The sequence below is a fragment of the Ochlerotatus camptorhynchus genome, unplaced genomic scaffold (genome assembly GCF_037179485.1).
Source record: "Ochlerotatus camptorhynchus isolate MF236.1 unplaced genomic scaffold, CSIRO-AGI_Acam_v1.1 ptg000022l, whole genome shotgun sequence".
Lineage (NCBI taxonomy): Eukaryota > Metazoa > Arthropoda > Insecta > Diptera > Culicidae > Ochlerotatus > Ochlerotatus camptorhynchus.
Genome location: NW_027040514.1, coordinates 6,807,702 through 6,831,976, shown reverse-complemented (window position 1 = coordinate 6,831,976; position 24,275 = coordinate 6,807,702). Strand labels below are relative to the sequence as shown.

At 41.7% G+C, this 24,275-nt stretch overlaps 1 protein-coding gene across 5 annotated transcripts in view; it reads left to right on the top strand.

Annotated features, from left to right (window-relative positions):
* Nucleotides 1–24,275, top strand: part of Imp (IGF-II mRNA-binding protein) — a 268,323-nt gene that overhangs the window by 182,637 nt on the left and 61,411 nt on the right. For 2 of the 5 annotated variants that reach the window (XM_065227328.1, XM_065227314.1), the window contains exon 1: nucleotides 22,522–23,262. The exons of the other annotated variants lie outside the window; for them this stretch is intronic. In XM_065227328.1, coding sequence (XP_065083400.1) covers nucleotides 23,213–23,262 — 50 coding nt within the window. In that variant the 5' untranslated portion in view covers nucleotides 22,522–23,212. Of the gene's footprint in view, nucleotides 1–22,521; nucleotides 23,263–24,275 lie in introns of those variants that run through there. 5 annotated transcript variants of the gene reach the window in all.

Below are 24,275 nucleotides of genomic sequence, written 5' to 3'. Positions count from 1 at the left end.
TCAAGTAGTGAGCCAATTCAAAATCGTTAGTTTCGTATTGATTGTTGATACTACGTAATGCTAAAATCTGTAAATGTAAAATTCTATAAATTCAGAACAGACCATTTGCTTCCAGGAAATTGTGATGAACTGTAAGAAGTACCGGGAAGTTTAGGGAAGTTCTGAGAACTGCAATTCAATTATTTTTAGAGATGTTCCGAGCATTTCGAGAAGCTCCGTTAATTAGTTACAGGAACTTTCAAAAAATGCCGAGAAATTTTAGAATATTCCGAGAATTTCAGAAATGTTCCATGAAGTAACAAAACTCCAGGCAAGTTCAAGGAAGTATGCATAAAATACTTCTGGAAAATTGGAAGAGCTACAGCATTAGGGTGCCAATGAATGTACCCTCGATTTTTCAGAACGGCCCTGTGCAAAGTTTGGGCACAATCGGACGTGATTTGAGGTGGGGTGAAATCGTCTAAACTTTTAGTTTTTAGAAAATCAAAAATAGTGTAACTGTGGAACTTGATTTTTTTTTGTATGCCAAATGACTTTAAAATGCATGGAAGTTGTCAAAATCGACTTTCTAAACTTAGAATTGTTTCATAAGGTATGGAACATTGATAAATGAGCCTCTAAAAATATTCACAACTATTTTCTAACGACTTGAATATCATTTTAAACCATCACCAGCATCTAATAGGGGATGCTTCACTAGGGTGGTTCATTTATTTTTTCAACGGGGCGGTCCACATTCATCCAAAAATAATCTAGAAAATGAGATATCCATCTTCCATAAGAGCATAACTGTTATTTCATTTCCATCCGCAACTAGAATTCTACATATAATATTTCCCTTAGTGTGGTTCATTTATTTGTCGTTGTTGTAATAATAACTATTTCGAATTATCACAAGCCTAAAAAAAATATGTTTGCTTTTTTAAGTCATTTAACATCCCTTGGGTGATTTTTCGATTACCAAAAACTTTGACGATTTCGCGCCACCTCAAACCACGTCCGATTGAGCCCAAATTTGGCACAGGGGGTTGTTTTTGAGGTAATAAACATTTTGCACATGTGCCGTTTCGCAAATGCAAGATGACCATTTTCTTTGGCACCCTATTCAGCATAGTCGGAAGAATTTGAAAAAAGTTTAATTAAGTTCAGGGAAATTGCGGGAATTTTTAAAAACTTCTGAGAACTTCAGGGAAGTTTTGAGAACTTAATTGAACATTGGAGATCTTTAAAACAGTTCCATTAACCTCAGGGAAGCACCAAAAACTTCGGAAAAGTTTAGACTCACGACTTTAAAAAAGTAAGAAGTTGTACCCAAGACACGACCGTAGTTTTGACGAAGAATTACGTACTCGGTAATTCGGTGAATGTGTTAGGGAAGCCTCTTTTTTTCAGGCAATTGGTGATAATTTTCAAAAGTGACCTATAGAAAATTGATAAAGTGTTCATTTAAGCAGCTTCGTAGAAAAATTTCCAATCGATTGGCTTGCTTAGAATTAGAAGCCATCCGCTATTGACAGAGTTATAAGTGGTCAAAACCTGACCACTCTTCGTAACGCGTTCGATTTTGTTTTTTTTTTTTTAATTGACGTAATCCTACGTCAAAAATGATATCATCGTCAACGTTTCAATGCAGAGGCTGAAAGCTTCATCAGGGCTAGTTTTAGATTATGATCATAAAACTTTTTGCACTGATCGGAAGACGGCCTAAGGAGACAAACGTCGGACTTAAAACATCGTCAAAGAAACAATGTTGATGTTATCATAGTCTTGTAGACCATGATTTGGTCTTGAAGAATGCTTTTAAAACCTTACGAAAACTTGCATTGTTACTTGGGCGTGTAGCGTTCAGATCTAATATATATTTTGAAGCTTTATGGCGAGCTGATTGCAGGCAGGGAACCAAATTGTGTGTAAATTCCAAAATTACAATTATGATGGCTCCTCAAAGGGGGTGCACATATGAAAAATCAGTGAGTAATCAGCTCTTAATTTACTTCACCATGACAGCTCTGAATTCTGATATATTGGAAGTCGTTTCATCAAAATTGATCAATAATTAACGAAATTGAAGCAATACCAAAGATTTTAGGGCAAAATGCTTGGATATCCAATTTGTGGCATTTTTAGGGGCTTTCTGAGTGATCAGTTGTAAGCCACTTAGGCTCATTCATATGGAAATAATTCTAAAAGCGTAGGTCACTCAGAGCATCAGTAACCTACGCTTTTGGAAATATATTCCTATGAATGATTAAAAGTTACTCACTCTCTAAGTAACATTCGTTTTCAGTGCAATCACAACGTTTAATCAAGGGTCCAACCGCGCGCGGTTAGTCATGTTTGGCGCTTAAGGGCCATTTTTACCAAATTTCTAGGCAAAATATATGACAATATTTGTGTCAAACATCATCTATTTTTAAAGAAAAAGAGAAGGATTAGTCATTTCCATTAAATTTCACTACCCTAATTTCTTATCCTTGACTGATACGCTTATTTGTCTATAATGGGCAGACTCATTCAATGTCTTCAATCTTATCTAATCTAATCTAATACAAACGCAGCCAGTACGAGAAAGAATCCTGGAAAATGATTAGGTTAGAGGAGGTCTAATCATTTTTCTTGTCTAATTGATGTTTACAGCATATCTGAGATATGATATAAACATCAATACGGCCAGGCCTACTGCGTTGTATTTGCCGCAAAGATGATTCTTTGAAATGAATGGGACCATTTTTTGAATCTACAGGGGTGGAAGGATGCGTGGACATACCGTACCAAACGCTCCGAGCTACTATGTGTAGTTGTGTGTTTTTTTCCTTTGATTGTTTTTTGTCGATCTTGTTTTCCGTGCTGAGCACCAATGCTACCGACGCCAAGGAGACAGCTCCCACATCTGGACCCTACCTATCGACTCATCAACTCATGAACCGGGGACCAACGGCTTTACTTCCCTTCCGAAGGAAGGCGTGATCAGAGATGTTATGCTTCAGACAGGCATGGAAAATCATTAACATTCATTTCATGCATTCATTTACATTCATTTGCCTCTAACTTTTTTCATCAACAGCATTCCACAAAATAATATATCGAGCTTTTGTAGGTTTTGTTATTAGCTACAACTTTTGCCCATAACTTAAATCTGTATCTCTTATGCATCACGAACTAGAGCATTCACTGAAAAACAGTAGTGGCTTCTGTTCGCTCTGGTTCGTCATGCATAAGAGATACAGATTTGAGTTGTTAACAAAAGTTGTAGCTAATAACAAAACCTACAAAAACTCTATACATGATTTTGCAAAATTCTGTCGATGAAAAAAGTTAGGGATAAATAAATGTAAATGAATGCAAATGATTTTCCATGCCTGGCCTCAGAACATCCCGGCGGCGCCGACTGGGATTGAACCCAGGCCTGCTGGGTGAGAGGTAATCACGTTTACCACTACGCTACTGGCGCTGCTAAATGTGTAGTTGTGTGCAATGTGTAAATATTTGTACAATATTGAAGAATCATAAAATAATGCAATGGAAGGATCTTACCGATTTTTTTTCCTATGTTTGTAGGGGAAACGCTCCTATAGTTGCGGTACGTTAGAAGCGTTAGGTTCCTATAGTTGTGCATGGAGACTCAATACACAACTATAGGAACCTAACGCTTCTAACGTACCGCAATTATAGGAGCGTTTCCCCTAATGATTCTTTTACGCTAAAAAGTTTCATTGGATGCATCCGCTCCTTATTTATCATGGGGTTTGGGATGCACTTCCTCGTCATTGCTCGTGGTTATGTTTAGTGATATGATGGAGATCATTTCTTTCACTAGAAACTAATACTTCTGGCTGATCCGCCAGCCTTGCATCGAGCTGGAACCGCAAGCAAGCAAATCAATTGCCTCCTCACTCGAATCCTTCGTTGTGAGTGGTTCCGATAGATACGCGCCCATTTTGGCTTGCAGGCAGCAGCACTTTGCAAGAGACTTTTTTTTTTAAATAATCAAACAGCACTAATAAACACACGCGAAATTATTTAAAAAGTTTTCAGGTGTCCAAAATGCACCAGCTAAAGGACTTATTGCACTAAATTTTCAATAAACATCTCGGAAAATAAAGCAGCAGCAAATTCAAAACACGTCAGTTTCAATGCACGGCCTACCTCGATTTTCGCAGACTCCTTCAATGTCTTCAGCACTAATACTCGACTAGTATGAGCTGAACTGAAGACGTCTGTACATTGTAGACGAAATACACGTAACTGACAATGATAAGCAATTAAGGCAGTGGAATTAAATGGAAATTACTAATCCTTCTCTCTTTCTTTATACCGTGGACCCCCGCTAATCTGTACGGCACTTCATGCATTAGAACCTCTAGTAACCCTATCAGCATCAGAAATGCATGTTTCTGGTAACCTCATTTGCCGTTTTGTTTTAATTCTGCGTTCCGTTTTGCAATGTTCCATTTCGCTTTCCTCCATTCCATACAGTGGATGACGTTTGAGCAATTTTTAGTTTAAACGCTGTGCAAATAAGTGGGGTTAAACAATTAACAAGTGTTCAGATTGAAAACGGTCGGATTACCTGTGATCCACGGTACCGATATTTCACTACAGACGTTCACTTCTTCTTCTTCTTCTTCTTCTTCTTCTTCATTTGCGCATTTCAAGCTTATTGCTTATCGTATATAAGCTTATTGCGTGCTCTCAACTTAGTGTTCTAGATGCACTTCTACAGTTATTAATTGAGAGCTTTTGAGTATTCACTCGGCTGTCGACAGAAGCTGACCACTCTCAATGTGTGTCACGCGATCGTCTGTTTACTCGGCAGCAACCATTGTGTGGTCCTCCTCATTGTTCTTCATCAGCAGTTCTTTCAGTCGATGCGTCGTCGATTTTGGAAAGCAACCGTTTCGTGATCTGTGTGTGTGAGTGATGACCACGTTTTGCGTCCATTGCACAGTGGTCCAGAATGCAGATTTAAGTGGAATGATATGTTTTGAGCCTGAAATTGAAACTTAAGACTAAAAGTCTCTTCTACAAAGTTGTTCCTTATAGTTAGGCCCTCATTTTTATGACCATGAATTCTAGGGTGGTTCCGACCCGAGCCATCTTCAGTATGGTCTTGCTTTGAAGTTGCGCTTTTACCGACTGAGCTAAGAGAGGCGTCCACATTCATCAGGATTCATCATGTATGTTCTCAAATTTGTCGGACGGTTTTAAACCGAACAGCAGCGGCCATTGATCTATCCATCGTTGTTTATTGGCAATTTAAGTTGAGGCTTTGCTTTGTTCCATTGCGTTTGTAACGGAGTAATTCGTAGATTGTATACTTGTAACTGTGATGTATCTTTTTTAACGTTCTTTTTTTCTGATAGCTTAAGGAAAACTAACTGGAAAAGCAGTTAATAAGTGGATAAGTGGAGTAAATAACTGGAAAAGCATGATAATAACCAGGTCAATAGTCAGGATTCGATCACGATCTTCTACTCAGTAAGCAAAAGCGGCAGCCGCCAAGCCAGTCAAGCTCCTCAATTAAAATTCCAATCCTGTTTAAAATCAAGACCAACAATTGAAATGGCCTTTACTCCATCTTGTAAACAAATCTTGTAAGGCCATTTTCACGCGGACCCAAACCTTCATTCGCAAACCTAAACCACAATCTGGTAGATTAAAATTTACCCTACCTGTTCATTGTGTTGGTTTGCCTTTGCGGACTTCGGTTCGCGATAAAATGGCCTTACAAGGTTTGTTTACAAAATGGAATTAAGGCCATTTCAATTGTTGGTCTTGAAATAAAATTAAACAAACAAAATGGAACCTGAATGATCCAATTTACTCCAGCTAAGTGTGATAAAAACACTTTAAATTATCTGCACTTCGGGGGGCCACTTGGCCATTTCTGAGCATTACTGCAACGACGGTCGATTGTCGTGAAGATTAATTCGCACTCGTGACGGTTTTCCTTCTGCTGTTAACCAAAAACTATTTCAAGAAGCTCCACTATTAAAAATAAGCAGAGTGACAGCAACGAGCGACCGGGAAAACAAACACGTCACCTCGCGAGCATAGCACACTTCGATCTTCGTTGTTCACTCGCAAATTAAGGCAGTTTTTCTTCGCAATCTTTTGTGATTTCCAGGGAAATACTGCGATATTTAGGCTGTGTTCCATTTGGTTAATTTTCACTTAAATTTAACAGATGGAAAATTTTCAAATAAACCTGCTATTGTACCAGACTTATTTCTGACAGACCAGGAATCAATATTGACAAACACCTTCTCGGAAATAGCAAGATCAACAACAGAGGGATATTCGAACATCTTAATTTATTTTCGAAGTGTCAAATTTAAGTGAAAATTCACCAAATGGAACACAGCCTTAGGATTCATTATTGGAATGAAGAATTTATGAATATTGGAAGACTGCATCAGATGTCCTCGCATTAATCTAAACACCTGAAATTGGCTTAAAAAACGACGATTATCTCACTCACAATCCTCGCATCCATGCTCCGCCACTTTCAGGGCTCTGCCGAGTACCAACAGTTACCATCAAGTGCACACGACCTGGTCACTCCCCCCAGCAGGCCTCATTGCACCTTGCAACATTTTCCCACAGCCACCGCGGCGGCATTCCACAAAGCGCATCGCCGGCCGGCAAATTTCCGCCCACTTCCTCCTCCTTCTTCTTCTCCGGTCCCAAATGACCAACACACCACAGTTGGCTGTGACGAGTCGGCCATCCCTGTCATCATAGTCATAGCCTGCTACCCCTCCTATATAGGAGAATGCAACAATTGCACTAGCTTTCTCTTTCTAGACCGCCGCCGAATGCACCGGACCCAATGGGCGCTCGACGGTATGCAATTCACCCCATTCATATTCATATGCGCGCTCATAAATGCACGCTTCCGTCCGTGTATTGGTGCGTTGCGTCAGCCATCGGCACAGCAGAATGCAACGACGCGAAAGTGCACTCGGAGAGGCGAGAGGGAAAACAATTGTTTACATTTTATCACTGTTTAAATTTCCATATTCATAACCACAGTCAAGATTCGCCGCATGCGGTCGATGGGCACTGGACAGTGGTTGAAAGTGAGTCAAGGTTTGAGGTATTTTTTGAATGATTTCAAACTGAACAACCCTGATAAAAATGTTATGGTTATTTCAAGCTGAATATTGCATTAGGTCCTAAGTAACATTGACAGATTCTCTTCGTCGAATTTCTCTTTGTATCCCCACGGCCATGTAAAGACATTCCCAGGTATCTTCAGCACACATATACATAGATAAAAGAAGCTTTTATCTAGCATCTAATACGACAAACACAACAAGAAACGGTTATGTGCTTAAGTTATTAACGAAAGATACAGTCGACGAAGAGAATCGATCAATGTTACTTAGGACCTAATGCAATGTTCAGCTGGATTTTGCTTAACGACGTGTCCGGGTTATCCTCCAAACCATTTGTGGACTAGTTCTATATTTTGGATTATCGTTCGCTTATGCAGTGGCGTTGCGTAACCTCACTTTTTACCGGTTCAACAACTTTGAAACGTTATTTAGGGTCATGTTTACGTTCCAATCAGTTTCAAAGAGCACAGGGTCTTTTAGTTTCACTGATTTGTATCAATTAGATACAAGATTCTCTTGTTTGTTTACGTATAAAGAGTTGTTGAACACGTAGATTGAGGTTAGGGCGACACTACGGCGCTTATGATATTTTTATTAGGGAATGCATTAGGTCCTAAGTAACATTGATTGATTCTCTTCAGCGACATTCTCTTTCGTTAATAACATGGGTACAGAACCGTTTCTTGTCGTTTTTCTCGTATATATTGGAAGGTAGATAATAAGTTCTTTCACCGATATGTGTGCTCAAAATAGCTGGGAATGTCATCATTGCTCTTCATCGACTCTCTCTTTCGTTAAAAACTCGGCTCCAAAAACATGTTCAGCTCAAGGGGTAAGGCTTCTTCTTCTTCTTCTTATTCGCATTTCAAGCTTATTGCTTAGTGCATATTAGCTTATTGCGTGCTCTCAACTTAGTGTTCTAAATGCACTTCTACAGTTATTAATTGAGAGCTTTCGATGCCAATACCAACGCATGAATTCGTATATTGTGTGGCAAGCACAATGATACTCTATGTCCAGGGAATTCGAGAATATTTCCAACCATAAGTCACTCAGCACATTGTGCCGAAATTAGATTCGGCACATCCATCGGCACACCTTCACCACAATCTCGTAGACATTGGACTGTTGTAAATAAAATGGGAGCACTGCTGGACAACTGTTATTGAAGTTGTTCACAACATTACGTGCTGTTTGACTGACTGAGGAACTCAGACCAGCAGTTCACTTATAGGTCCAAATATGAAATGTAGGTTCTAGAGTGGGCTCAAGAGAAAGAGGCAGTTAATTAGGCCACATTAATACCCTTAATTCAAATAATGCTGCAACTCACACAAAACAAACTACAGAAGTCTATTCATCATCCTCTATAGTCGGTCTCCAACAATGTTCCCCACCGGTTCCAACTCTTTCCGACCGCTGATAGACCGTTGCTTTTCACATCACGAAATGCTAGGTTTCTGGTCTGCCTTTGAGGGCATTATAAAGCCCCTAAACACAGGACTTTTATTATCCTATGAACACAAAACACCAAAATTTCGCACACCCGCCACTTCCCGCGTTATCCAAAATCCGTTTGATCCTTGTGATTTCAAACCAAAACATTCAAGGTGCCAGAAATACCGGGTTGCCGGGATGGGTATTTTACAACCAATCGCAGCTTGCTCTATGACCGGCACACTGACAAAAAAGATGACCCAAGACTGGTGACCTTGGTTCAGCTGTTTTTATCGTTCAATACGCTTCATAATACTTTCTTTTAACAAACTATGTAGAAACATTAGCCCGAAATATGAAAGCAGCCAAGTTATTAACGAAAGAGAAAGTCGAGAAAAGAGAATCTATAATGCAGATAGGACCTTTTCAAATGTGTATCTAGAATTCGAATGACGCCATATTTCAACTCGAACAATGGATTAGAGTAATATTGATCGGTTCTCTTCGACGACTTTCCCTTCCGTCATCGAGCCGTGTGTTAAAAATAGCTGGAACCTCAACGAAGAGAATCGATCAACACTGAATTTACTCAGAATTTGTCCGCATAGTACGAATCCCGACTGCATGCGAAAAGCTTTCGACGCCGTCGACATTTTGCTTGCTGGTGGTGGTGGCTGGTTGGCTTCACTCTCACCCTTCTCTCATTCTCCGGAGAATGCTCTTGGTCTCTCCCGACTCCTGGCCGGTGCCAATCGGGTATAGCATTTTTCTCCAGTGCACTTGCACACTGCAATTCAATCTGTTGCATGCCGCGCTCAAACTGCATCAGAATGTGTCCAGTTGGCGGTGCTGCACACGTCATTTGTCACCTTCGCAGGAGTTGGGGGAGGGAGTGCACGTGCGCGCTTTATACCAACTCGGTTTGCTACACGTGTCTTTTCAAAACACGTGGCCGATGAAAAGAAATCCAACTCAAAATCGTTGAAAGCAAAAAAAAAATAACATTCAATTAGCCCCGAAAAAGCACACACTCAAAGACCGCACTAATTATGACCGTCAATAAATCAGAGTACAATAAATCCCTCCGGGAGGGAAAAAGACGAAAAAGAAGCATCAACCAACAACGATCAAACCTATTTCTTCGGTGTGTATTTTTCTATCTCGCCTGCTTTGTTTTCGCATTGGAGCGGAAGAGAAAATGCGGAACGACAACAACAACGACTACTGCGATGACCAGCACCAAAATAAGCGGTCGGTCGAATCCGAAACGAGGAAGGAAGATCTAAAACTCCGTTCGACGAAACCTTCGCTGAGCTGCTGGTATTGCACACATCGCCAGGCAACCGAAAGAGAACGAACAATTAGAAGCACAAAAGTTGAATGAGTGTAGAAGTGAAGAAAACAAAAACCTTCCAAAAACTTCCTCGGAGGTCACGTCACTCTGGGTGGGGGGGGGGGGGGGGGGGCAGCAGGGAAGCGCAAGCAAACGCAGTTAATCCCTGCGCCTCGATTCATCGCGTACGGCCGATGAGAGTTCCTCAGTAAGTGAGTCGAATTGGACTCAACAATCCAAAAAGTGGGGTTACTCACTTTTCCGGGAAAAACTGCTGAAATATGAGGAAAATCAAGCAACATTTTACTCAGTGTAGGAGAATACTAATAGACTGAGTGAAATATCTGGCGATTTTCCTCACAAGGCAAATTAATTTGACTCAAATACCATTCACTCTAATTCGCATCATAGTGACTTTTCCGAAGTGTGTAGGTCACTGTCATTGAATGAGTAAGTGTTTACTCAAATATGACCCCTATTTGAGTGGCATTTAGTCATATTTGAGTAAAAATTGATTAATTCTAAGCGAATTTGAGTGAACGATACTCAAACATGAGTCAGATCCATTTGCCGAGCATATTCAAGAAGTTTTTCCTGGAAAATTCACTGAGTAATCCCCATTTTTTTCAATTTCCAGTCAAATTCGACTCCATTTTGAGCTACTCTCGTTGGCCGTGTGTGCTTGGATAGTTTGTAGGTTTCCCGAGATGAAATTTGCTCTCCATACAAGTCCATCAAAACCACAGCCGAGCGAGAAACGGGTGTTTGTACAAATGTGGACCTAAGCAGATGAAGAGAGCTCCAGATCATACCTACTCATTTTTGTGGCCCTGCCTGACTGCGATGGAAGCGCATACACATGTGGTCTCGGTTTCCTGTGTGCGTTACTTTACTATAAGTGAAGTTTTTGCTGTGGCATTTTAAAATATGATGGATTTCCTTTGCATATTTCTTTTTTTATTCCTATGTTCGGTAGAGTGTTGTGTTTTTGTTGTTTATGCTGTGAAGATGTTTTCCCTCGCTCGTTCTCGGGAAGTCGGTGGGTATTAATGTGCAAAGCCAGAGTGAGCTCGCTCGGTTGCACGAGCAGTTCCGATAGCGATAGGACAGATTGGGGTCTGGTGGACTTTTGGTTGATTTAAGGGAAGGATTACCAGCTGTCAAACCCCCTACATTCAGCTTGCATTCAACATGTTTTCGATTTTGACGTTTTCGTACAGAGTAGCGAGGGTCTAGTACACGAGAGGAGCGGATTGAAAACAAATTACCTTGACAACCTATGGCTAGGTGATTTCTAGCAACACTGTCAAAGCAATCAAGATAGGCGCTGCTTGATTGGCTCTGGCTTTGACAGTTCGTTTGGCTCAAAATCAGCCATTCCTCTCCTCTCTAGTACTAAAGCTATGTCCATTTAGAATCCGGAATAATAAAATCATCTGTATCTCGGTAACGGATTGACGTACAAATAAGTTTAATACATCAAAACAAAGGTAATTCACGGTACTTTTAGGAAAAAATATCAATACAAATCATTTCTCCTCGTTTCTAATGCAAATTCGCACTTTCTTCTTTATTCCTCCCATCAAACACTGCACACCTCCGGAGTCAACTTCCTTGGCACATTTGTTCCACATTTTGGTCATCTGAATCGCGTCCCGAGCCGTTTTTCCACTTTTCTTAAGCTTCCGCTTCATGATTGCCCAAAATCTCTCGATGGGCCGGAACTGCGGGCAGTTGGGAGGATTTATGTTTTTATCGATGAAATCCACGTTATTATCGCGGTGCCACTGGATGACTTCCCGGCTGTAGTGGCAACTCGCCAAATCTGGCCAAAACTTCACGGGACCTTTATGGGCTTTAATGAAAGGTAGTACGCGGTGTTTGAGGCATTCTAACGTCTAAATTTGCATAGATTTCAAAATTCAATTAGCTCTAAAAACATAATTTCTCAATCTTTTTCTTCACAACAAGCTGCATTTTCAGGGTTATTCTGCGTGGCGAATGAGGTGAGACGACAATGGTCACCTCGCAGTCACATGACTTTTCTGACTCTATTCCGACAGTGTCGACTCGGGTGAGGTGAGAGGTTCATTCTTAGGTGAGTTGCAAAGTAAAGTGACTCGGTGTTCATTCGCCGAAATGTCAGTTTGCTTTGTTTTTCGAAAAAGGCCTACGCAGTTTTTGTAGGTTCATTTATCAGTTTAATCGCTGGTTTTTATTTTTTACCGTAAACATGCGTTTCGAGTCGTATTCCATGTCAAACAAGGTAGATTAAAATATTTTATTTTTTTCTTAAACATAATCCGCGTTCACATGTTCGAAATCATGCATAAAAATATCATTAAAATTAATTGAAATTGTTCGGTCTGTGCTAGACCCTTTCAGTTTTTGCTGTTTGTTGTTTTCGATTGCGAGCGAAGATTTTTTTTTCCGATCATGTTTTTTTAATTATTAATCTACTGGAACCTCCATTTACGAACCAAACCGGCGCGGCGGTTCGTAAATCGAACCAGACGTAACAAAAACTTGGGATTTATTTAATAAAAAAGTTTTTTGAAAATATTATCAAATACCTCACAATATGGGTATTTTTCGTATCGGGGTGACGTGCACGGACCGGACATCGATGTCTGGGGCCGTTTTGAAATTTAAGATGGCGGCTTCCGATTAGGGAAATACTGCCAAATCATTTACAATTTTGAGTATTTTTTTTTAAATCTTGGTGACGTGTAGGGACCGGAAAACCATGTCTGACGCCTTTTTCAAGTTCAAGATGGCGGCTTCCGGGTGGAGAAAAACCTTGGGAATTCTGTGAAAAACATCTCAATGTGGGTATTTTTGGAATCTTGCTGACGTGTAGGGACCGGAAACCTATGTCTGACGCCTTTTTGAAATTCAATATGGCGACTTGCAGCTAGAGAAAAACTGGGAAAAACTGGGAAAAACTGCCAAATTACCCAGAATATACAGTATGCAAAAAAAGTTTATCCACCCCCCTACCAATTAACATTTTTTTTGTTTTTCTGGTGAAAATCAGTTTAATTTTATGAGTGTTCTTCCATGATTTATCAATTTATGTGTATTTATCACATTGCCATTGAAAATACGGCGTTTATATCTTTTCATGAGATTTCATGTGATAAATTATGTTAAATTGTAAAAAATTACGCAAAAAAGGTTTATCCACCCCCAAACGGATACTATGGTTTAAGTGTGTTTTACAGAGTTTTAGTGTGTATTCTGCAACTTTATCGAATGTAAACATTGTGTCTATCTGTCATTTAGTGCTCTTGAAGTTTTCGTGCTCAAAATTTCAGTTTTGTGTTCAAAATTGGAAGTTATTTGTTTCAAAATGCCCAAAAAAGACCAAATTTCGATCAGTATCCGAAATTTGACTATTGAACATCACAAAACTGGCAAAAACTACCGTGATATTGCCGAAATTGTCCAGCTTCACAAAGACACGGTCGCTAGAATTGTGCAGATGTACAAAAAGCGTGGTTCTATCTCACCAGCTAAGCGATCGGGGTATCCTTCAAAGACAACTGACCGAATTGACAGAGCTATCATGAAGAAGGCGGAGCTGGACCGGGACTATTAGCTCCGAAATTTGCGAAACAGATTGAAAGCGAGTTTTCCATTCAACTGACATCACAATCCGTACGAAATCGTCTTCATAAGAAAACTTTTAAGGGCAAAGTAGCTCTTAAGAAGCAATGGTTGTCCGCAAAATAATTTAAAAAAAAAGATTAAAGTGGGCCCAGGACCACATATCATGGACCAGTGATGACTGGAATAAAGTGATCTGGTCAGACGAGACGAAAGTAATGCTGTTTGGGTCATCATTGATACCATCAAGAATTAACTGTTAATTACCATCAGATACCATAAAATTTTGGTCCATGAAATGTGGTCCTGGACCCACTTCAATCTTTTTTTGAAATATATTGCGGACAACCATGGCTTCTTAAGAGCTAGCCTGCCCTTAAAACCTTTCTTATGAAGACGATTTCGTACGGATTGTGATGTCAGTTGAATGGAAAACTCGCTTTCAATCTGTTTCGCAATTTTCGGAGCTGATAGTCTCCGGTCCAGCTCCGCCTTCTTCATGATAGCTCTGTCAATTCGGTCAGTTGTCTTTGAAGGACGCCCTGATCGCTTAGCTGGTGAGATAGAACCACGCTATTTGTACACCTGCACAATTCTAGCGACCGTATCTTTGTGAAGCTGGACAATTTCGGCAATATCAAGGTGGCTTTTGCCAGTTTTGTGATGTTCAATAGTCAAATTTCGGATACTGATCGAAATTTGGTCTTTTTTGGGCATTTTGAAACAAATAACTTCCAATTTTGAACACAAAACTGAAATTTTGAGCACGAAAACTTCAAGAGCACTAAATGACAGATAGACACAATGTTTACATTCGATAAAGTTGCAGAATACACACTAAAACTCTGTAAAACACACTTAAATCATAGTATCCGTTTGGGGGTGGATAAACTTTTTTTGCGTAATTTTTTACAATTTTACATAATTTATCACATGAAATCTCATGAAAAGATATAAACGCCGTTTTTTCAATGGCAATGTGATAAATAAACATAAATTGATAAAGCATGGAAGAACACTCATAAAATTAAACTGGTTTTCACCAGAAAAAAAAAAAAAAAAAAGTTAATTGGTAGGGGGGTGGATAAACTTTTTTTGCATACTGTAGGTATTTTTGGAATCTTGGTGACGTGTAGGGATCGGAAAAAGATGTCTGAAGTCTTTTCGAAATTCAATATGGTGGCTTCCGGTTGGAGAAAAACTAAAAAATTACGTCAAATACCTCTCAATATGGGTATTTTCGGAATCTTGGTGAAGTGTAACGACTGGAAACCCATGTCTGACACCATTTTGAATTCAATATGCCAGCTTCCGGTTAGAGAAAAGCTGGGAAGTACTGCCGAATTATCCACAATATGGGTATTTTTAGAGTCTTGATGATGCGTAGGGACCGGAAATAGAGGTATGAGGCCGTTTTGAAATTCAAGATGGCCGCTTCCAGCTAGAGAAAAACTTGTAAATTCTGTCAAATACCTCACAATATTAGTATGTTTAAAATCGGGGTGACGTGTAAGAACCGGACATCGATGTCTGGATGTCTGAGGCCATTTTAAAATTTAATATAGCATCTTCCGGTTAAAGAAAAACTAGGAAATTCTGTCATATTCCTCTCAACATGGGTATTTTTGGAATCATGGTAACGTGTAGAGACTTGAAACCCATGTCTTACACCATTTTGAATTCAATATGGTGGCTTCCAGTTGGAGAAAAACTGGGAATTATTACCATTTATGTGCAGAGACCGGAAATTCATGTCTGAGGTTGAAATCCATGATGGTGGGTTCCCGTAGAAGAAAAACTTGGAAACACTATCAAATACACCACAATATGGGTATTTTTGGAATCGGAGTGACGTGTAAGGACGGAAAACCCATCCGTATTTTTCTATTTTTCTGTATTCGGAAGCCACCAAATTGGATTTCAAAAAGGCGTCAGACATTGCTTTACGGGCTCTACACGTCACCTCGATTCCAAAAATACCCATATTGTGGTGTATTTGATAGTGTTTCCAAGTTTTTCTTCTACCGGAACCCACCATCATGGATTTCAACATAGCCTCAGACATGAATTTCCGGTCTCTACACATCAACACGATTCCAAAAATAATCATATTGAGGGATATTTGACAGTATTTTTATATTTTCCTCAACCTGGAAACTGTCATTTGGATTTCAAAAAGGCGTCCGATATGGATTTACGGACTCTACACGTCATCCCGATTCCAAAAATATCCATATATATACCCGATTTCCGGTTCTCACACGTCTGTACAACTCCAAAAATACCTATATAGTGGGGTATTTGACAGAATTTCCAAGTTTTATAGTTCACCGCCATTTTGAATGTCAGAAAGACATCAGACATGATTTTTCGGTCCCTACACGTCACCCGGATTCCAAAAATACCCACATTGAGGGGTATTTAACAGAATTTACAAGTTTTTATCCAACCGGAAGCCGCCATCTTGAATTTCAAAGAGGCGTCAGACATCTATTTCCGGTACAACACGTCACGAAAATTCCAAAAAATACCAATATTGTGGGTAATTTTACAGTATTTCCCAGTTTTTCTCTTACCGGAAGCCGCCATATTGAATTTCAGAAAGACGTCAGACATGGTTTTTCGGTCCCCACACGTCACCCCGACTCCAAAAATACTAATATTGTGTGTAATTTGGCAGTATTTCCCAGTTTTTATCTAGCCGGAAGCCGCCATATTGAATTCAAAATGGTGTCATACATGGGTTTCAGGGCCCTACATCTCACCCAGATTTTAAAAATACCCATATTGAGGGCTTTTTGGCAGAATATTCCTATTTTTTCTCTAACCGAAGGCTGCCATATTGAATTCAAAATGGCGTCAGACATGGGTTTCCGGTCCCTACGCGTCACCCCAATTCCAAAAATACCCATATTGAGAGATATTTGACAGAATTTTCAAGTTTTTCTCCAACCGGAAGCCACCATCTTGAAATTCCAAATGGCCTCAATATCGATTTCTTGTCCCTTCCCGTCATCCCGACTCCAAAAATACCAGTTTTGTGGGGTATTTTGAATCCATCTGAAAACATTTGGATCAATACATGGTTCCGGAGTTTTTTTTTTCTATGTTGGGTTTATTCATCACTGCGACCATTACTTTGATCTATTGTGATATTCCCCGTTTTTCTATTGCTTTATCAGTTACATCGTAACAGCATTTTCCCAGCCAGGTATTACATTTCGAATGAAATGTACTACTTGACTGGGACCTGCATTTCAAATAGCAAAGGGTTCTGCCAGCCCCTTATCCAGAAAAATACGCCTTTAATTGAAGATTGCTGCACAAGGGCATAGTAGGTGTTCAGAGTCTTCCTTTTCTATGCCACAGAATCGACATATATCCTCTTAGGGTTTTCCTATTAACTTCAAATGATATTTACATGGACAATGTCCTGTTAATAAACCAGTATAGACACTGAGATCTTTCTTTGATATTTCAAGAATTTTGCTAGTCATTGAACGTACGGAAAGGTAAATAAATTTGAAAGCCATCAGTAATAATAAAATTCCGTGTGGTGCTAAACTGCGCTAGATTAAGAAAGACTAAGCGCACTAACTTTCAAGAAGCTGCGAGAATTTATGGAACATTCAAGGATTTTCAGGTATGCTCTAAAAATTTCAGGAAAATTTCTGAAACGTTAGAAAGTTTGAGAGAACTTCTCGAATATTAAGGGAACTTCATGAAGGAACGGAAACTTCTGGGAAACTCAGAGTGGAGTGGCCAGAGCCTGAAAAATACGGAAAACCCGGGAAAATCACGATCGAAAGAACGAGTAAAAAAACGCGTGCGAATTGTATCACCGATTATCCAATTGATTTTTATTCTTCCAGTTCAATACATTTGGAGTTGGTTGTAGGAAAGAGACAACAGTATATGTAAAGAAAAGAGACAAACTTATCGATCAATAGGCGCTACAGGGGATGCTCCAGGGGACAACTGTTCACATCTTAGTCGGAAGGGGAACGTCCAGAGATGTTGCTCGAACATAATCCGCCCACAAAATCTCCGATCGAAGTCTTCTTGGAACATACTCATCCTGATCCAATGGTATGGCTCTGATACCACTCTGATTGCTTCATCTGCTCCTGGGAAGGTTTCGATGATTCTACCCGTAGGCCATTGCTTTGGCTTCGAATTGTCGTCCACCAGTAGAACGAAGTCGCCCCGACCGAAACGTTGTGGGATGAACGTTGCCACTTTGCCATCCGCTGCAGAGATCGCACGTATTCTGTCTGCCATCTAGTGCGAAGTTCCAGCGTGACATCGAGCTAAGTTGCCGCTCCAGCAAGTTGACTTCGGGAACGGTGGTGAATGCACGACCGATCAGAAGGTGAGCAGGAGTGAGCTGTTGAGCATCCATCGGGCTATTGGAGATCGGTGTAAGGGGCCTCGAGGTCATGGTGGCACCAATTTGAGCTATCAGCGTGGCCAGTTCTTCGAAGGTAAAGATGTAACTGCTGGTGATTTTCGACAAATGCTGCTTAGCAACCTTGATTGCTGACTCCCATAATCCTCCATGGTGTGGAGACCGAGCTGGAATGAAGTTCCATTCCACTCCCTTATCGGTTAGAAAGTCGACCACTTCATCGTTGTTTATAGAAGAGTTGAGCTGCGCGTACATTTCTCGAAGGTGCTTAGCTGTTGCTCGGAAGTTCGTTGCGTTGTCCGAGAACATTTTCGCTGGCAAACCGTAGCGGCTGGAAAATCGAGTGAATGCCGCTAAGAACGCTGCAGTAGTAAGCTCAGACACAGCTTCCATATGCACGGCCTTTGTTGTAAAACAAACAAAGAGTACGATGTACGACTTGCTTTGTTTCGCACCTCTGGTCCTATGTCCAACAATGCTGACTGGACCGGCACAGTCCACGCCAGTAATCGCAAATGGTGGATTTGGTTGAACTCGATCAGATGGCATTTGTTGATACGTTGGTACTGGCTTAGCACGTGCACACGTCACACACTGACGATAAGCTGTCCTTGCTGCACTTGCACCACTGATGATCCAAAATCTCCTCCGGGATACGGCTAGCAGTGTTTGTGGCCCGCAGTGGTGATGGACGATGTGGTCATGGTTTTACAGATAAGATGAGGATAGAATGGCGAGGTATCAATATAGGGTGTCGAACGTCGTAGCTGAGACTTGCCTGTTGTAGTCTTCCGCCCACCCTGAGCATACCCTGTTCGTCCAGGAACGGCTTGAGTTGGTGCAAACTGCTGGGCGAACTCACTTCTCCTTGCTGCCGCAGACGATCCAGCTCTTCACGAAAGTGCGTGGCGAATGTAAACTGTTTGGTTTCGATCAAGCTCCCATGGTAACAGACGAGGAATCTATCGAGAGTCAGGATACCTCAACCGGAGAATGCGAGCAGTGACCCGAAGCAGCCAACTGAATCGACCCTGGAATTGGCGAATCCGTGATGTTGATTGGCTTTAACGGGAGCTCAGAAGTAAGTCGCTCAAGAATAATGAACGGCACTACATTCGGATAGTCTGAGCAACGTGCTGCTTTATTCGCGTGCCCAGAAGTATTAGTAATTCCACCGAACTCGAAGTCCACATCGGCAGTGGAGGGACACAATTTCTTACACAAATCTTCAGTGGCTGTGTGGGACGCGCAATCAAGGTCAAGCTCGACAAGCATGTGGACGTCCAAACTTGTCAAAGACGTTGAGGGTTGCGATCAGGAGTTGAACGTTGATGTCCATGAAATCGGTTGCTCGACAGAGCGGTGCAATCAATGTTTGCGACATCGAAGACGAACCATAGATATTGGTTTTGGCCGCTGTACTGTTGCCTGGCGTTGAAGCGGCAGTCGATTGGAGTGCTTCGTGCAGACGAGTGTGGCAAGAGTTCGCCGGAATGTTCAGAGTTCTCACAGAGGTTCTGCCTACGGATAAAATGGAGTCGTTCATCGAAGCTGACATGAAGAAACTTACCACACTAATGCAGTTGATGCGGTGATTTTGCACGAAAAACGCACATTAGTGGAGGAGAGAGGTGCCCGGTGGTGACGAGAGCTGTTGCTCCCCTGGTAGAATGTTTGCTTGGAAGTGGCGTGATGAACATCGGTTTCTTCTGACGGATCGGCTGAACGGGCATCGATAAATTTCAGGAACTTCTCCAAGGTAACTTGTTCGTTGAGCTCCGACCTTTTTTGACACCACAACTGCTTACTTTCAGGATCCAGTTTTTCGGCTAGAATGTACAGCAACCATATATCCCTTCCTTCCGGATTCATGGCCTCCAGTGCTCGAATAACTTCATCGGACACATCATGTAGGGAGCGCAAACCGGCAGCTGATGGTGACGTCATGGATTGTTCATTCCAGAACCGATGAATGTACTGTGCAGCGATTTCGAGCGGCTTGTTGTACCTAGCTGTGTGGCATATATTAGCGCTAGTGTAAGCAGGTCTTAACTTGACGCTTAACGAGTCAGCAAGCCATGTGTGCAGCCCTCCGTTGTAAGCGCAGCAGTTCAATGCTGGTAAACAGAGGTATCTATGGCAACGCTTCATAAACACACACGGGCAACTCTCCACTCACTTTCGGACCAGCTCTTCACAAGGTAAGTTGCACACTAGCCTTCAGCTTGGCTAGAGCGGGAGCATAGTTGGCGTCTTCTATACGAAGGTGCTATATCAGAGCGGCGGCTTCTTCGACAAGGTTGGTCTTGAGGAAGTAGAGCTTCTGACTATGCTGTAGAGCCACGTTCTTGTGTACCGCACTGTCGAACAGGTCAAAAAAAGAAGGCCATTCGAGGATGTTACCTCCAAATGTAGGCAGATTCATCCGAGGGAGCTTGACATCGGTGTGTGGAGAAGCATTTTGGGCAACAACCGTTGAACTACTGCGTGAGTTGGCCGCGGAAGTTCTATGAGCTTCAAGGAATTTCCGAAAACTTCAGGGAAATAACAGGGTAGATCAAAGTTGAAGTTACTGCACACCAGCTAACTTTAGGAAAATTGAGGGAACTGAGAAGTTCAGTGACGTCTAGAGAAGCTTAATGAAGTTCATAGACAAAGCTCCGAAAACTTCAGAAAAGTCTAGGCTTTCAAGGAAGTTTAAAGACCTTGATGAATTAGTTTCGTTTCGAGAAAAAGTGTTGATTACAGTTTTATCATCATTACCAACTTTTTGATCCAGGGATCAGCACAGTTTCATATCGGAAGGTTTTTTTTGTACTGCACGAAAGACGGTACTACTTAGTCATAAAACATCGTAGACTATGGGCGCTTCTTAATGGCGTGCATGGATTTGAGGTGGTGAGGGTCCCCCATATGAAAAAATGGTAAATTCAGCACTCAATTTACCATGACAGTGCTGAATTTTAGCTGAAATTGGAATGATTGACCATAAAAGTTTCTCGAAAATCGGAAAAGGTCGAGTCTGAAATTCAATTTTATTTGTGCCATTTGATCTGGAAAAGGTTATAAAATATCGATACATATATTTTAAACAACAAATTTCAAACACTTGCTATTATTATCGTTTCATTAATCGTCTTATTCTCCTTTCATCTCTTTTCAGGTATGCATCTACAAACACATAGGATCTAGAGACAACTAAGATTTTAAAGAGTGAAAAGTTCTTTCACCAGGTGGTAGAATCAGCTTTAAAAAAAAAACTTTTGATAAATTGTATTCATATGCTTTAAACATAAGTTAAATTAGCTTGAAACTAACTGTTGACTTCTAATGATACATTTTCCCACAAGCCAAGCCAACCATCCATGGCACACTATGACACTTTGTTCGCAGGCTCTTTTCTTCCGCTTCTTACAACCCTATTCTTACAAAGCTCATTCCACAATGAGCGGCAAAAAAAAGCATCTTCTCGCATACTCGGAGTACACATACTCACATTTTGCGCTTCCATCCAATTACCGCAACAATCCATCCTCAAATGTCTGATCAATCGATCGTGTTTCCAATTTTACAGCTTCCAGGTAAACATCGTGAATCGAAACGCTCCTTGGCAGCACCGAAAAAAAAAAATTGAGACACAAAGCACTTTACGCCCTGGGCCAAGCCGCCGCCGCCGCAGCCACAAGTCATAATGATTCCCCCCCCCCCCTCACAGAGCCCAACAATCCCAATCGATGACTACTGCCATGATGGTAGTGAAATAACTCGCTCTCCCTCTCTCTCTCTTCCACGCGATCGCCGATGTTCATTCATAATTTTTGAAGCCTCGCGATTTGTTCAATGAAACCGCTTTGGTTGTGGGGGGGCCCTTGCGGTCGCGCATCGGTCGATCCAGATAAAAGCCATAATTAGCGCACAATTTCGCTGTTCCCGCTGGCATTTCGTGCAGTTCCAAATGAACATTTCAGAAGGTCCTTTTGATAATCAAGGGGTTTAGTGCCCCAGCGTCCAAAACGTCAAACACAATAGGACCTTTTGAAATGTTCATCCAGTTCATCAATGCAAGTCATCGACCTCCGAGGATCCGCGGCCGCCAACGATTCAATTAGGCTCATCGGGTTGTGATAACTGTAACTTTTCGGAGTCCACAAAGGCTCTCAGCAGGCAGGCAGGCAATGATAATAATTAAGGCCACAGTGCGATCGTGCACCTTAAAAGCTCTTTCGCTGCGCTGCGAGAAGAGTAGGTGGGGCCCCCGTTTTGCCGGCTCTCCAGCTTCGAGTGTGTTGGTTGATGGCGATCGCGAATTCTCGCTGATGCTCAGGTGGAAACGAGTGGAAAGTGAAACGAAGAAAGCTCACTCTCCCCCTGGCAGGGTGGGCAACGATGAATAATAATCGCAGCAGTCGGAGAATTTCCGCTCTCGTCGTGTCGTGGCTGCGATGGTGATGGTGCTGCACCGCTGTGAAATACGACACTTGTGGGTTTGCTTTTGCACTCGTTTGCGAAAAGCTCCTGCTCCTGCCCGACACATAAGGTATGATGTTTGTGCTGTGAGTGCAGAATTTCTGCAACTCTCGGGCGGCGGGTTCGATCGGGAAAACTGGCCCAGGCCACTTTAGTCCATGAGAACATTCGCAGTGCGAACGAGTGGCGAACTCTCTTTCTCCTGATTCCATTTCTCGTACAGGCGTCGTTCAGTGGAGTTGCCTTCGGAAGCGTCTAGTGCGGTCGATCTAGGTCGTCGATTATGATTAGTGGATTCGGTGGAATTATTTGACAATTCATTTTAAAAGAAAAACAAGTGTCATCAAGTGCTCCACGAAGTGACTTATTTCTAACGAAGAGCGTGTGAGCGAGCGTGATTGTGTTGTCTAACTCGTATCGGAAGCTCGCCTACCGAAGTTGTGCATTGTATTGTAGTAACCTCCCGCTTCGGAGAATGAATTAATACGCTGATTTCGCAATTTTTGCTCGTGCAGTGGTCGTACTCGTGTGCGTTGTTTACAGCCCACCGTGAGTGTGACGACAAGTTCTTGTCGATAAACAATTCTGGCTCCGGCAGCGCAAGAAGCAGAAGCACAAAAAGAAGCAACAGAACCATTCTTTCAATGTAGTGTCGGTTGTTTACTTGAGACAAGTGATTTTTTGTTTTGTTTATCGTCTGGAACGAATTCGGTTGCAAAACACAAGTGTGCGTCGCGTGTGTTCATGTGCGCAGTTGATCGCAGTAGGCTCTCTCTCTCTTTCTGTCTCTCCCTGTATAGTTGTACTTGAACACACTCGCCAACTTGGTGCGAATGAATGGATCTCGCCGAAATGATTAGAACCAATCGGGGCAGCTACCATCAACGGTAGGTTCGGCGTGATGGCAACACTGCTCTCGTCACTTCCCCAATGGCGCTAACACCTCTCGAACGAGTGAGCGGTATTTTGCTTATCACGCCCGTTCAGTTTGATCACGTTTCCTCAACCTCCCCCCATTCCACCGTCCCTTGGAATCCTTTTCACTGCTTGAAAAATATAAACACAAAGAGCGTTGTTTACTAAAAAAAAACCTTATTTCTCTCTAGACTAACACATACCTTCTAGCGAGCGGTGAGAGAGTTAGTGGTAGTTTTAAAAATGTAATTACAAAAAAAAACTGTTATCAGCGTAAATAAAAACCTTAGCTAAACATCATCAGACGTCAACGACGACGACGACGGCGTCGTCGGCAGTGAAGCTGTTCTAGTTCCTGTTGATTGTCGTGTATTTATATTTACCAATATATAGGTAACAGTGCAGCTGTGTACGAGGTGGACAAAGTTTTTGTTTACGGCCAGTAGACACATAGTTGAAGCAATCGATTGCCCAACCCTACTTTGTTGCGCCACCACCTCACCTCGCCTGCACACATTTAGCTCTAATCGGTACCCATCGCTAATAGTGAGTGATCCGGAAGTCGCTGTGTCATTGACACTTTTTCTTCTGGGCTGCAATGCCCCCCCACCCTGTGCGAGCGCCCGAAGTAGGCCATATGTGCGGTACACCACAAGCGACGCGTTCGTACTAGTTGATGTGGATGTTGTTCTGGGTTGACATTTCGTTCGGCTCTGTCATGCTCATGTCTCGTGACGCGAATACACTGGTTAATACTGTCACCAGCAGCATGCATGATGCTGTTTCAGAGTGTGGTGTACTCGACTATTGCTGCTGCATGAACTGCGACAGGGTTGAACACTGGGATGACAGAAGGTTTTAAGAAAAAGTCTGCAACAAGATCGATCTTCTCCGATTTGCATGAAATTTTGCCTAATGGTCAATCATTGACATATTGGATCTAATCTAATCTAACACCAACACAGCCAGTTCATGAAAGACTAGC